Genomic DNA, 16,650 nt, shown 5'->3' with positions numbered 1-16,650 from the left:
CAAAGCAGATAGCGCTATCTCTCTCTAGATTTGCAATGTTGTCAGTTTGCCAGAATATTTTACTTTTACTTTTGACAGTGACTGTACAAAAGTAAACAGACAATTCTCAGGCGCCATTTTTTTCTTCATTCTATCAACATACTTTAGTACACAAGTAGCATAATTGATTTAAAATGTATTTTTGAAACAATTTTTAGACATTACCGTATGAGAAAAACAAATTAAAATACCTGAAATGACATTTTTAACGTTGACAACTAACCATCCTAGAATTCATCCATGCTTCAGTTTCAATTCAATTTTCAATTCAATTTATTTATCCTTTTTACAACATAGTTATTGTACAAAGTAGTTATGAAACAAACTACTAGTATAGTGTAGTTAGCCTACACGTATAGGTTAGACCTTCTCGTACCGGTATAAATAATATTGAAAGGTTATTTCAGAATTATTTCCAATAAAATTATTCATTTTGAATAGGATTTTTTTCCTATTATTTTTAAAAGAAATTGGAATAGAATACCTACCAAATAACTCAATTTCTGTTGTTTTGAAATTCAGATTGGTGTATCACAGCTTTTTAAATTAGCCGCCATTTCAGGTTTGTATAAAAATAAAAATCTGATCTCAGTTATGGAAGCAAATTTTTTAATCAAATTATGAAAAATAAACTTTAATGATCAATTTGACATTAAATTGATTATTTTAACAAGGAAATGATTATTATTATTATTAAATCAAATTTAATGGGATGAATTGAGTAACAGCTGTGTACACTCAGTGGCAAAATGGAGAGACTTGGCAACGTTTTTCTCCTATCTTTCTTCACTGCCATTATAACGTGGACCTCACTATAGTTTGATGATTTTTAGAATTCACGAGAGGTGAATTGTTAATTTGTGAATAGTTCTCTGCAAAAAAATCGTAAAACCTATTGATTTGCTGGTGAATAGTAACTATAGTATTTACAATGGCAAAGAATATGTTCACTTCTTGTATCTCAAAATTTCTAAAAGTGGACGTCACTAGTTGGAAGTCAGATACATTCTTGTTACGTCTCCATGTTACGCAGTCATAAGCGTTATGTGCTCTAGAAAGATATTAATAATTTGTCTATTCCTGTGACACCAGTAATGTGGGCGCTTGTTAGGAGTATTGTCACGGTATGTGTTGCCTCTTGTCCTTGAAGCATACTTCAAGTTTTCTTCAGATCTCCAAAGAAGGACAGGAACCTACAATGCGATGAGTTATATCTTTGAGAGCCATGTTAGGTGCAACGTTTTTCTTGTCACTGTAACTAAATTATGAATGGGTGGGTAGAAGCACCGCCCTAACTACAAAGGAATGAAGTGGGTACCAAGTATTATGTGGAGCTGCAATGGGAATAAGATGTGAAAAATATTTTCTCCCACAATATGAGTGAGAAGGAGAGAGAGAAAGAAACCGAATACCTAATGCTTTCTAATAACGTATTTCATCAGGACTCCTTGATTTGTTAGTAAAAATAATTCCGTAGTACCCTTTTGTTTTTGTTTGTTTTTCTTAAACAAAAGGTTAATATGGAATTGAATAATTTATGTTTTCTAATGATGTATCTAATTGAGGCTACTCAATTTGTTAGTATAAAACAATTCCATAGTGCCCTTTTGTTTTTGTTTGCTTTTTTAAACAATGGGTTACTATGGAATTGAATACTTCATGTTTTCTGTTGATGTATTTCATTGGAGCTACTTAATTTGTTAGTATGAAACAATATTCCATAGTACCCTTTTGTTTTTGTTTGCTTTTTTAAACAATGGGTTACTATGGAATTGAATACTTCATGTTCTCTGTTGATGTATTTCATTGGAGCTACTTAATTTGTTAGTATGAAACAATATTCCATAGTACCCTTTTGTTTTTGTTTGCTTTTTTAAACAATAGGTTACTATGGAATTGAATACTTCATGTTCTCTGTTGATGTATTTCATTGGAGCTACTTAATTTGTTAGTATGAAACAATATTCCATAGTACCCTTTTGTTTTTGTTTGCTTTTTTAAACAATAGGTTACTATGGAATTGAATACTTCATGTTTCCTGTTGATGTATTTCATTGGAGCTACTTAATTTGTTAGTATGGAACAATATTCCATAGTACCCTTTTGTTTTTGTTTGCTTTTTTAAACAATGGGTTACTATGGAATTGAATACTTCATGTTTTCAATTTCTAATGTTCAATTCAATTTCATGTTTTCTAATGATGTATTTCATTGGAGCTACTTAATTTGTTAGTATGAAAAAAATTTATAGTAACCTTTTGTGTTTGCTTGTATTTTTTCAACAATAGGTTACTATGAAATTATTGTTCAACTACATACTTAATGTATATGGTAAAGAAGCGAATATCATAGTAGATATGATATTGGAATATGTACTACTGAAAAACAGAGCTTGATTTAAAAAAAAAACTTAATCCACACCATTCATTGTCAAGAAACATTATTTCAATATCCGATAATAGGATTCATTATTTGAAATTGTTAATTTTAAAGTTCTTACTGTTGTTTTATCGAAATAGACAATTGATAATTGGCGAATTCACATCAATGATCTTCTTCGGAGCTTATCAATGGATTGAAGTTACTATGCAAGCTACCACACTAGGCTACTACTCTCTTGCAAATTGTTCTCATTAATATTCATGGATACCTTCACGAAACTCTGTTTAAGTTGCTCTGTTTTGTCTTGTGTTGTAGGTGCTGCATTTCCCACGAGGATCCAGGGGCAGTGAGAGCGGAGAAGAAGTGAGAAGATAAACTGAGCGGAATATTGGAAAGAACAATACGTTATGAAGTGATGCTGAATCTCTATGATTTATCATGGATTAGATGGATTGAACATAATAAATATTTGTTTTAATTTTCTTGACATGTTTCTCACCACACTCCAATGAGAATTCAATTTGATTAAGAAAAGACTTTGAAAGATGGATAACAAAACTGATTATTCATTCCATTCAATTTATTGTACAAAACACTATAATCATAATAGTATTATGATCATGAAGCATGGAGGAAAAAATAGGCTGAGCCTATCTCTCCGGAATTTTGATAAAAAGTTAATGTTGTCTAAAGTATCATTGTATTATGAAATCACACATCACTGCTTTGCCAATTAATTTTCGGTCCATGAATAATTTTTTGGGAATTTCAAATGTTGAAGGTTACGATAGAAATATGATAAATAAATGTACCACATAGAACAATAAATTAAGAACTTGATAAATATTTCACTCATTTGAAAAATTTAAAGACAAAATCACTAAACTACCAACTATTATTGTGGCTATAGTGATTATTGTGATTACTGTGAGAAACTATTACAACAAACAATATCACAATTTTTCAAATTTCTAGATATTTTCAATGAAAATGACAATGACGATTCTGTTGACAATGAAAATGAGAATTTTGATGACAATGACGATTTTAGTGGCAATGACAGTCATAATTGAAATTATCTTTATTCTTCTTCTTAGAGAGTACAAACAATATACAATATACATTTATACAAAATTCGAAGGTTTCTTACATGGGAAAAGCCTGTTTGCGAGGAAAATTACAAAATGAATGTGGATTCAAATGACAATGACAAAACAGTACAGTACAATTGAAATTTCTACAATTTACAGAAGATTTATCCCAAAAATCTACAATTTACTTTGAAAATTCATAAATACAAATTACTCAAGATATTGAATTATTGTTTCATCCCTTATCTGATCAGTGAAGACAACGTACAAGTTATTGGGCAGAATATCTTCAAGAAAGTAGCTCGAGTGATGATCATATAGAAAAAATGGAAAGGGCCAGTTAGATGATGAGTAGCCACCAATAATAGGACCCCAAGGTCTTCGAAGGGTGAAAACATTTTCAAAACAAGTGTTGAAGTCTACACTCCTTTTGAACCATTCTGGTGAAATTGCACCTTCTTTTTCACTGTAATCATCAAACACACCCGGATAATGTGCCGAAATTCTATTTATAACCATATCAGGTGGTCAGCTACCCCAGCAGTGGCCGGAAAAAGAAATTGAAATGTTATTGCTGGACGGATCCGGCTGGCCATTCCTATGATAATGCACGGTCAATGGAATTGGCAAATACACTCAGCACAATCGAACGGTGCCAATTTATATGCTGATATCGCGAAAAATGTATTTATTCAAATGTGTCGGCTGCTTTTGTTGCATTTATTGAGTAAGAAAGGAACTCAGCAGACAGAAATGGGAAATAAGAGTGAGAGAGTTGATGGGAGAAGGAGAGGATGGAGTAAGAGAAAAGAAAAAGTATAGGATGGCATTGAGGGAGGAAATGTAGAGGAGGATGATGTAGTAGTAGTAGATGTGGCAAAGATGTTGGTGTGATGGAAATCTATAATAGAAAATGGAGAATTGAAGAGAAATGTGAGTGGTGGAGAAGGAGGAGTAGGTACATAAATAGGAGGAGAAGGAGAAGTAGGAGGACGATGTGGAGGAGGAAACGGTGAAGGAGAAAGAGGAGGGAAAGGAGGAGGGCAAGAAAGAGCAGGAATGAGGAGGAAGAGCAGAAAGAGGAGAAATAGGAGGAGAGTGGTAGAGTGCAGGATACGAATCAGAAATGAACAGAGAAAGAAGATCGAGAAATATAACAGGGGCGATTCAATAGAAATATTGAACGATAACTGAAAACAGAGAATGATTTAATTGTGAGAGAAGTAGTTGAGAACAAAGAATATGGTCGATTGTGGAAATGATTAGGAGAGGAAAAAGAGAAAGAAAGAAATCTGAAGGATATGAGGAAAGAATAAGAGAATATAGAAAGGAGAAAAAGTGATGCTGTGAGTGGATTGAAGGAAATGGAGGAGAATAAGCAAGTGCATGTAAGATAAAAAGATGAAAGCAAAGAGAAGAAAAAAGAAGATAGTATAGACAGATATTGATACATTCTGAGATAATGTGAAGAGATGTAGAGTTTTGGAGGAAGAAAAATGAATCGTTAAAATACAATAAGAAATAATACTGAACAATAGAAGACACCCTCGCAAAAGAGCTATTGTTGAGCTAATATAGACGTGAAGCTCCCTGAATATTTCCTTGCTTACTAGTATCTCAAACTGAGATTTCTATTGAGTTTTCAACAAAAATGTTGTATTGCTCACACAGTTACTAAAACGCATGATTATATCATGTACTATTTAAGTTACCTTCTCACCATATATTCTGTCTGCTTCATATCGTAGCACAATATAATCACAGAAAATACAATAGTACATAATACAATGTAAATTGTATCAAGTCTGTCTATTACAGTACATGTGTATAGAGATAGATACAGTAGACAGAGAAGGATGCTTACAGATGCCATTCATATTAGTTATGTGTTGAGGGGGGGGAGATTTGTATTACCCTTGTGGTATTGTGGACAGGGTGGGGTGGTGGTTGGAAACCCCAAGTTCAAGACGTCCAGTATGTCTGATAGCATCCCGAATGATTGATGAGCCAATTCATCTTGGACCGCTATTGATCGCCTGCAATGAGATGCTTGCAATCCAGTAGTATTCATGTAACTTATGTATAACGTGTTATGGTCAAATTGAATGAAATAGTGGCTAGAGCATTTTGTGTTTGAAATAATGATTGATTCAATTCCCGTTTCTGATTAATAACAAGAATGATAGATGGAGTGAAAATTCTGAAACCTTATTATTGGTTTCTGATTTTCCTAGAATTGCTTTGCTAATCCAAACGCTAACACTATGTCTATAGATTGATTGATTGATTGAGTACTTTATTTTTGTAGATTACAATATATACTGGCTTATACACTTATATACAATAGCTTACAATACAGCAAAATTATAGATGAATTTACATAATATAGACTAAGAAAATAATTATTGTACTATATATGATATGAAAAGTAATTTGTAATATAATAACTATAGATAATTATATTGTTATGCATCTACATAAATTGGCGGAGCTTTGGACATATCAATGTCCATTCTTCGGAAAGAATATTAAAAATATCCTCCCCACTAACTCTCTACCAAAATCAGAGAGCATTGAAATAGATTGGTTTTTCTATGCTATGGAAACAGACAACTGATTTTAATGAAGTACCTAGGTAAAACAGTTATAGCATAAGCTAATGATGGTTTATAATATTATAATGACTGTGAATGCTCTATGTCTTGATAGACTCATTGCACTAGACAGCGTTACAGCATTACAATACATAGTCAAATAAACAAAATGCAAAATATAAGTATTGCAAAGAAGAATAATTCACTGAGAAGTAAATAAAAATTCATTTGATAATTTTGTTTACACCAAAGTATACAAAACTGGAGAAGTTTTGTTTTCAAACAAACATTGAAAAAATTCTTCCCATTTTAAAGAATCTCTGATCTAATTACTTTTTTTCTATGAGAAAGAACGATTAGCAGTCAAATTTTTACAATAAATGAGTTTATTCACTCACTGTGACAACGAGATCTTTCGGCAGGTCCGCCATCTTCCGCCATCAACCAGGAAGTATGTAGTTAAATTCATTTATTATAAAAATTCGACTGATAGTCGCTTTTTTTAATAGAAAAAAATGATTTAATAATAAACAGTAGTTCGTGATGGAAAACAACATTGAAGATCTCTAATTCAGTTCATGAGTTATATTGTATTCCTTTTTGAAAACAGAATATATTGTTGATTGAACATTATCTTTCTGGAATAAGGAATATCATATTTTCTCAATAGTTTCCACAATAAGTCTTGACAAATACCTTGTAGAAGGTTTCTGATTTCCGAAAACCTTATAAATATCTAAAAATAAGTGACTTGTTCCCAAATAAGAATGAATGTTGTTGGTTTGTTTAGTCTTACTGATTTCTTGGTATTGTTGATGTTGATATCATTTCTCGAGCAACAATTTTACTTGTGATTTGATATACTATGCTCGAGCTCAGAATTAACAATCTAGAAGTACAAAAAAATCTATTAACAGAATACAGTATAGTTTTCTCTGGCTCGAGCAAAGAATATCGTTCAATTCTATGTGAATCCATAATAATATGAGAATCACCTATATTCATGGAAAATGTTATATTGCAAAAATCTTTGAAGCTTCTTTAATCTGTGATTGTATTCACATAAAAAATCACTCAAATTTTTCCGAAAATTGACTTCTTCAACCGTCAATAGCCACTTTCACCTTTATCCTAAACGAATACAAGTCCATCTATCGAACTCCAGTTGAGTTGCACTTTTTACAACCGAATTTTTCAACAACTCACAGGTGGACCTATTAACACAGATAATAGCAGCATGTCCATCTGTGTGTGATAGCCGTAAAAAAGAACTGTTACCGAATTGAGGCCGTAATTGAGGGTGGTTTAGTTGGAGAGAGAGAGAGTGCTAGGGGAGAAGCTGTACCGACAACTCCAGTAATTAATAAATGAAGGATAAACGGCGTGGCGGGAAACAATTGGCGGCAACTTATCTGATTGGACATGCACTCTTGGAGACACGAACCGCTAAAAGATGAAGAAAGTGGAAATTTTTCGTCTGTTTTCAACTTACATTGTATCGAGATAAGGTTATCGCTTGAGGAGACAATTAAACAGTTGATAACCAGTTTGAAACTGTTCTGGATGGAAGAGATACAACAATATATACATTTTTTTAATTCATAAGAATCTTCTGAAAACGTTTTAAGAGACTCTTCATAGTAGGCTGTTGGATTTCTGATAGTAATTTCGATTTCTGATTTCTGTTTCCCATAGATTCAGACTTCAGGTGAAAGTGATGAATGGGGTGACACAGATTCATTTTCAATAAAATAAAGTTTTGAACGCAACAAAGATGAATGAGTGCGGGATACCGGACGATGACGACAATTTTCTAAGCTGTGATTGATTTGTTAAAATTGTTCTACTCCAGTCGTCACCCTGTGTCCTGCACTCATCCCTCGTCGGTGTATGAGGCCAACGATTAAAACAGATGGAGTCAAATAAAACATTTACTGATATCCAGAATAGCTCCAATGATTTTTATACTATAAAGATCTTGGAGAGAGAGCATACAAATATTATGTTCCAACTATGTTCTATGGGTGCACTCAAATATATCTCTCTATCCTCCAACGTTTGGCAGAGAATAGCTAAACATGAGATTGTTTACTCTAAGCTTTTAGGAAACTAGATCCTCTAAAGAAGTAATTTGTAAGTGAGTAGATTGGGAGCGAGAGGTAGATTGATTTATAGAAAATGGAATAGTTTATCATTCAATCTATTGATCTGTTATTCCATATTCTTGAAGCCACCCAGGATTATTCACTTCAACAGACTATAAATTCAACAGAAAAATATCCGATAACATTATCGCAGTGGAGAATCAATAAGTAAGCAACACATAAACCAATTATTATGTTACATTAGCTATCTGATGGGAAAAATCGTCACAAGCAGTCTATTCCCCTGTCATATGAGTTCCTCGTGAGAAGTGGAATAATTTATGTATCCACAACTTCCTTTTCCGGGTGGAAATTGAAGGTTTCCCCCTGTAATGATAGAGAGAGGGTAGCTCATGGGTTTAAGGGGGGCGCAAAGTCTCTGTGCATACCTTAGGGTGGGAGATTCATATATATTACTTGTTGTTGATGTATGTGTTTGTGTGTGTGTGTGTGTGTGTGTGTGAGTGAGCTCGTCCTACAGGAACTATCCTATCCCGGTAGTAGACGTTAATAATAATATATTCCTCATAAATATTCATGTACCAACAGGTGGCTCAAGCACACACGGTTCCCAACTTTCAGTCAGTCTCAAAAACTGATACGTTTTTGAAAACGTTATTAAATTTAATGACAAGTCTTGTACGGTGAGATGGGCAAGGTGACAAGGGTAGTCTGGGTGGTCAGTGAGGGGAGGAAAAGAGGAAATTGGAAAGGAAGAAGAGAGGAAAAGGAGAGCCAGATAACGTTCTCGCGAAAGGACAAGCGGAAATGCAAGAAATGTCTGGAATGGCAGGTGCTTTTGAAACGTCCAAATTCGAGCGTCCAAGCTTATTAGTAGCCAGAGAGGATTATGTCAATGTGAGTATCATGGAGGATTTGCGAAACTGGTTGGGGTTATGCAGATGTTGTTTGATCTGTAGTCATTTAATTGCTTCCATGTATACGGATGGATGTCAATGTTTCTTTCCAAATCTCAGTATCTAGCAAAAAGTTTGGAGATTAAAGTCTTGTTTGTAAATCTAACATTTTTCGACGAGTATTGAGGAATAAAACTAGTTCTTCAATTTATCCTGTACTAACATTCCACACAGATAGTACATGAAAATCTTAGGCTAGTTTCACACACATTCGGTTCGTTTCGTTTTCGGTTCCGATAATTGTGAAACGGTAATTCGGTTTGAATACGTTACCGAATAGAAACCGCATAGAACCTGTCACGTGGTATTTTAGCACCACAAAATATTTTTGAAATGAATTATTGAACTCTAATGGAATTATGAAATAGAAAGGAAAGATAGCCTAGTCAAAGTACCACTCAAGTAAAATCGAATGTTATTAGCGATAAAGAGTAATCATATTATCTAAAGCGATAAGAAAAAACATGCATAATTGTAATTCAACAATAATGAGGATCCATTGGCAGAATTAAAAATTATAAAGTGGCTTATTTATTATTGGCAGATCATGAAAAATAAAAGTTTGCATGTACATTTGAGGTTAGAATTGTTTGTTTATGTTTTAAAATGAATCGATCGATCTAGGATAAATCGATAGTTATTTGAATCAATACCTAACGAATCAGCTGATTGTTCGATCAACCAGTATAAGTTGAATTATAAAGTTTACTCACAAAAGATGTATTATATATACTAGGGAAGGTTTATGTAAATAAATAGGGACAACTATTATTGCTGCATGAATATTTATTACAATCTAGAAAAGTACGAAAACCAAGAGTATACAAAGCTCAAATAAAAAATTGAATGTACGCTGCGTGATAGTATCGTATATCACGATTTATTTATTAGAATAATCTAAGACAATCACTCCATCTATTTATATAAAAAAATGTTATCTATCTTTCTATAAATAAGTTGAAGAAACCCTGAATCTGAAGTAACCAATTGTATTGAGTCTTGCTAAATTAGAAAGCCAATCAGAAGGAAGCTTACAAATCGTTCAAGAAAGAGATGAAATTTTTCTGGAAATCCCTTCTTTTTGGCTTGTGATCCCGATCTGTGAGGATGCACATGGAAATTAGGGTTCTTTCTTCCTGTAAAATTTTAAAAATTATCAAGCCAATCCCTTTTTTAAATGTGAACTATTTGTAATTAATGTTTATTTATCTGTGAACTCAGTGTTGTTAAAGAGTTATTAATTGTAATCTGTTCCCGTAAATGTATCTTTAATACTGAGAGAAATCTATAAGAAATCTGGACCACGCGCGAGCCCAGCCGAGACGAAAAGGACCTGCATAATTAATTATTGGAAATAATTAATTTATTCTACAAGACCTTCAAGAATATCATTACTGTGAGTGTTTGTTCAAACGAGCTCGTTTTTTAAAGGCCTTTTAATAAGAGTTGGGGAATTGATCAAAGCGCTATATAAATTAATTCAAGTCAAAGAAAATTCGCAACGTGTTGAGTGCTATCATATAGTCTATAAGAAAGTTTTATGAGTTTATTTGATTTATCTAGGAAGCTTACTTCCATGCACGGCACGGACTCATAAAAAACCCTGAGATTTTTAAATGTTAGTTTTATTAATTATTATTTGCTATTTGATCAAAGCTTGTCCTATTAAATCTACCGACCGAACAGGTTTTAAGTTGTAGAATTCTGAATTGACTTGAAGTCCAAGTATCAGTATTAATAATATAATATATATATATTTTTTTAAAACTCACAACGGTGAATGCTATTAAGCCTTGTGATAATCATTTAATTTATAGAAAAGAATTTATTTAAAGAAATTATGGATATAAGAATATTTTTATATACATTATTTTTATGGGAATATATTTTGTGTTTTATGTCAGCATACAAAATCATAGAAGTTTTTATTATATCCTAATTCATCTCGTGATATACAGTTTGAGCTGTCTCAGTGCCAAGAAAAAATATTCTGCAGCATATAACATTATTGAATCAATTAATATTGATCTTATTAAGAGTATTCAGTATTTATCATCCTTTGATGATAGTCATACTGGTCCGCCAGAAAAAACATATTGATAACTATATTAATAAGGTTCCAATTATATCATATAAGGATCCAGAGAGCTTCGAGAACTGGCGTTGTAAGTTCTAAGGAATTTCAGAAGGATAAATTGGTAGATACATGTATCCATAGCGAGCGTTTTAAAAATCAACTATAAAAAACCATAGTTGGTCTTCATTATCCTCGATTGGATACATGGTTACTGGTAATCAGTCATCAACTATCTTTTTCATTTCCTTATTGGTATTCTTCAAGAACTTCATAGAAGCAGCGGTAAGAATTATTAATCACCAGTCATTGAACCTTGCGGTGATTAATTATATTTGGGAAATTCATGCATCTACCACTGAGCTAGAGCTGCGGTTTGAACCCAGCAATTTTGCGAGCCGGACGGCCTTAACTTTCTGCGAATTTATTCGCAAAATAGGGACTTTAGCGACCGCTCTTATAAATATCAAGAACACCGTATCATCTATAAAGGATTTGCAATTTACCACTTCACAAACCGAACGCTCACTTGACACTAATAAATTCCATAAGATCAAATTCGTTTCTAGGGAAGGGCTACTTTCACACACATTCGGTTCGGTTCGTTTCGGTTTCGGCAAATTCCGATAAGTGTGAAATGGTGATTCGGTTTGAATTCGGTTCCGAATAGCAACCTCATAACACCGAACGCCCCCATTACCGAATAGGTTTTATCACATTATCGAATTCGTTGCTAGGAAACCGGAAATAAAAACAAAGTCTTTTACACACGCTCGCTTTTTTGTTTTTATTTTAACCTGATATCAGTCCAGTCAAGGAGAGGTTATAGAGGAAAAGGTTGGGAAGAAAATTTTTGACCCCGCAGTTCTGTTTAGGGTAGTGATGAGTTAAACATATCAAAATTCCCCACCCCTACCACCTGTGCTAACAGGATGGGGTGGTTTAAGGGTACATTTCTTTGGTTTCACGCATAAAACTAAAAAGCTATGTATCTTTAGAACTTGACTGTCCCATACAACATTGAAGCTTACATCATTTCTCACAATATTCATTTTATATTTTTTTCTATATCTTCTCTCGTTTTCGAGATATCCGCTCTTAAAGGTGTGACATTTTTGAAAAAATCACGTTTGCCTCGATTTTTTTTTCTATTCAAGCTCTTATATTTTTTTAAAAATCGATGGGGAAAATCGATGTTGATTATGAGCTTATAGAGCATCAAATTCTCTTCAATTTGATTCATAATTTCACACTTTTACGAATTTCTCAACACCTTTTGCAGCAGCTTTAGTGTTGAGTGTGAAATCTCCATTTTTGCAACAATAGACCAATTGCCAAAGGAATTTGGAGGAAATTTTCTCTCAATTTATGAGTGTTAGCTATTTTATCATCATTTATGCCTACAAAGACATTCAATACCTCGAGGTAGGTTTTCGTTCATCGGTTGATCGTCTTCGGCTATGACTAGTCGGGAAAAATCCAAGATCATAACTCGAAGTTATTCATATCATATCATTTTTTGATATCGAACTGCAGGCCGTTCAATCTAAAATCAATACTGAATCATTGATCCTGTTTCTAAGGTTAATCTTGTGAAGTTTTATTACTATAACAATAATATAGTAGTGATGTAATTAAATATGTTTGAAATTGCTTTGAATAATAGTTATAAATATTGTTTTGTAGGGTTGCAATTTTGATTAGTTACAGACGCAGAGTACTACGGAGCCACATTAACGAAAACCTTTCAGGTTACAGTGAGTTTTTATGGTTTAATGAAATCCAAGATGAGAATTCCATTTCGTTTGAGATCATCCACGATCCAGCAACCCATAGTTTTCTCTATTGGTTCGAGTGAGTGTCCCATTCCCATGCCATAAACCATCGACAACCCTGGATCTAAATAGTCTGCGTACACTATCACAAATTGATTTTAAACTAGTTCAAAAGGCTTCCTTCTCTTCAGCCTCCTGGTAAGATCTTTATTCTGCAGAAGTAGGCTTGCCTCAGAGTTGACATGATGATGAAGTCTCGACTCATGCCGCATGGCAAGCCAATTGAGTAGAATGAGACAGAAACTTAAACTAGGAGGAAGAATCTTTAGAGCTCACTCTGCAAACTCAATTTGTCTCCATAGAAATTAAAAGTCACTTTACTGGTGAAAAGTCTTCTACAAATGGAGATGTCACATTTTTCTTGGAACTGCAAACCTTCTCAGCAGTCCCCTCCCATTTTCACAAACTTTATTTCCATTGTGAAAACATAGAACAGTAAAAGTAGAAATGAGAGGCTGGAAAACGATCTTGAGGTGTAATTTGCATTGAATATTCCACTCCCTTTTCAGAACCCTTCTTTCTCCCACTTAAGACGTAGGCTATATTTTCCATTCCTGATCTTCTCTCTGTATCAAATTGAGAAAAGTGTGAGCTGTTTAATATTGGGCTTTCTCTAGTGCTCTTTCTTTTATTGCAGACTTTTCTGTAACAAAGTCACTACTTAGAAGGCTTTTATTATTACTTGCTATCTCATGACACTAAAACCTTTTTCCCTCTCGAAATAAGGTCTACCTTGTTTGAGTCCCCCGACTTGAAACACTTTTTCAGTGAGTTTGCATTTTGAAATCGAGCTAACAACGACGCATTGAAACAGATGATAATTTGCATGGAGAACAAGACTGCAGAGGGAAGATAAAAACAATACTTGTCAAGGCTGCACAGTTCAGACGATAATTTGGTGGTCGTTAGACTTCCAGTTGTTCGCAAGACACCATACCCTCCAAGTTTAAGGACCACTCCTGTTCCAAGCTATTCGGCCCAGAAAAATGTCTCTTGAGTGGATTCCAGTTAGCGTTGAAGTAACATTATCACATCTCTAGAATACCATTCTAAGAATGTGCCTTGCTCCTTGATATTATATAACTAACTGATTTATTGAAAGTCTTTTGAAGTAAAATACTATCAAAAATGATAGTGAAAAAATGTCTCAGAAAAATGTCTCTTGAGTGGATTCCAGTTAGCGTTGAAGTAGCATTATCACTTTTCTAGAATATCATTTTAAGAATATGCCTAACTGTTTGATATTATATAACTAACTGATTTATTGAAAGTCTTTTGAAGAAATATACTATCAAAAGACAATAATTATCGACAGCCAAATTTATAAGATCAAAAGACCAGCTTTCAAGTGTATGAGACCAGTCATTTGTTGAGAGGTATCATTAACATGATTTCCAGGGCAATTTTAAGTGATTTAATGTTACACAATCACTTATTAAAATTATGAGAAGGTATAAATTGAAGGTGGTAATAGTTCAACAATCATCCTATGGAATTCCATAGCTAATTTAATCTAGCACAGAAAAAATACTGATCAGTTAGTGAAAACATAAATTAACTTCTACAATTTGCTAGGTTCCAACTATCGAGAGAGAAGAATTTCAAAAATATTTTGTATCCCACATATTTCATCAATTGGATGAAAAACTTTTCCTCCATGACGAAGATAATAATCTCACATCATATAATAACTAACGAATCCTTTTCTAATGGAAACTAATTAACTATATTGATCTCCAAGTTTTGAAAATACTGTAGTGGAAATAGAATTATGGGAAAATGACTGAGTCTTTCCTTTGAAACATAATAGAAGATTGCAAACCATTCCCGCTTCTGAGCCTCCAACGGTCGGTAGGACCGAAATCATCAAAATCTAAATACGAGTGTAACGTACTAATTACCGACCAAAAGTAAGGCAAACACGTAGGGGTTGGTGTCCACCACACACACACATCACATACCACAAGAAATGGAATGGGGTAAGTTGTTTAATTTATGGAAATAAATACGGAAGGAAATGGGGAGTGAGGTAGCAAGACCTCTGATCAGGCTGGGACCTCGTAGCACGGCGTATCTATGGTAATGGGACAACTCTTGCAAAGGAAGTAACGCATATTTCTTGTCGGCAACTGTTACCAGTTACCAGTTACCACAGTAATCTAATTACCACTGAAACAACACTGCAGCCCCTATGCACGCACACACACGCACAGACCACAGACATCAGCAGTTCTCTGCCTCAATCGTGGTTTCTTCTGAATGGGGGTTGATGATTTGAATAATGGTCATTTCTGTATTTGATACGGTTTTATTTGTATGTTTTTTATCATTTATACTGTTCTCATAATCTCAGAACTACTCGGGTCATCAATGAATGAACTGAAGTTTTATAGTTTCTCAAAGTGTAAAATTTATAGTGAAATGAAAATTAATGGTTAGTTTCTGAGACTAGTTTTAATAACATTCAACATAGAAAAATTCTACTCAAAACCACTTTCTCAAATAATTGTATGAATATGTACTGTGATGAATTTTTTGAGTAAATCTCATGAAAGGAGAGAATTAGCTAGGAAAATTGTAATAACCCTTATAGAATGAAAGATCTGCCAAACGAATAGTTAGCACCCAAGCGATAAGGCTTCCTTATCAACAGCTGAGTATAAGATAAGAGTACCGTTCTGTACTAGGCCTACGCATTTTTTCCAGAGAATTATTTAATAAAATTATAATTATTTTGCAAATTGAGTACAAGTCATTTATGAATTTATTGCTCATTGAACTTTTGGAGGTTACACTTTTGTTTACTATTGATCAGATGTTTTGTAGCAGCTCAGACACAGCTGACTGACTCAATACACTATAAATGTCATGCCAAGTTTTCATGCAAGCTATAATATTATTTTTAAAATTGAGAACTATTGATAAAGGACAGAGAATTTCAAATAGAAAAATAAAATGTATGTATTATTGTTAAAATGTATTTATTATTCACGAAATTACATTATAATGTCAAATGTTATTGTAACTAACTAGGTCATAGCATGAATATTGTATTACTGATAAGAGCAGCAAAATTAATTATCACAGTTTCGAATATAATAAGAATTGTGCAGAAATATTAAATGATAAATTATTGATTCAACTGAGTCACATGGTGAATGAATCTCTTTGGCAAGTCTAAGCCAATCATATGTCATAGAAATAGCACCAAAAGGGATGATCGTTTGGAAACATCATATGTTAATCTGTTATCAGACAACAAACCTGCCTTATCATATATGCTGGTGCATGTACACTGTATAGAGGAACTATATCTAGAGAATTAAGCAGTTTAAAAAATTATACAAATTAAGTTATTATTGTAATTAAAGGAATTATATTTTACTGCTTGCCACTGACGTCATGCCTACGTCATAATCATTCTACCAATGGCAAATTTTCATGCAAATTAATTACACAGAGATTCTTAGAGGAAAGGTTCTAGCCAAAGGCTTAGAAGAAGACAAGTCACTTCCCTTTTAAAATCCTCACCACTAAGACCTTGTTGAAAGTTACCAAAGACCCATTAGTGAAA

The 16,650-nt window shown here is 33.4% G+C and overlaps 1 protein-coding gene across 7 annotated transcripts in view; it reads left to right on the top strand.

Moving 5' to 3' along the window:
- The window catches only part of LOC111049500, a 169,323-nt gene that overhangs the window by 94,780 nt on the left and 57,893 nt on the right, over positions 1-16,650 (top strand). For 6 of the 7 annotated variants that reach the window (XR_005572502.1, XR_005572504.1, XR_005572500.1 and 3 more), the window contains one exon: positions 2,737-3,011. The exons of the other annotated variant lie outside the window; for it this stretch is intronic. Coding sequence is in view for 1 of the 6 variants with exons in the window: in XM_039438070.1 (XP_039294004.1) it covers positions 2,737-2,796 (60 nt within the window). In the remaining 5 variants the exon portion in view is untranslated. Of the gene's footprint in view, positions 1-2,736; positions 3,012-16,650 lie in introns of those variants that run through there. 7 annotated transcript variants of the gene reach the window in all.

Source organism: Nilaparvata lugens, chromosome 11 (assembly GCF_014356525.2).
Source record: "Nilaparvata lugens isolate BPH chromosome 11, ASM1435652v1, whole genome shotgun sequence".
Taxonomy (NCBI): domain Eukaryota; kingdom Metazoa; phylum Arthropoda; class Insecta; order Hemiptera; family Delphacidae; genus Nilaparvata; species Nilaparvata lugens.
The sequence above is the reverse complement of the archived record's forward strand: the minus strand, read 5'-3'. Positions and strand labels throughout refer to the sequence as shown.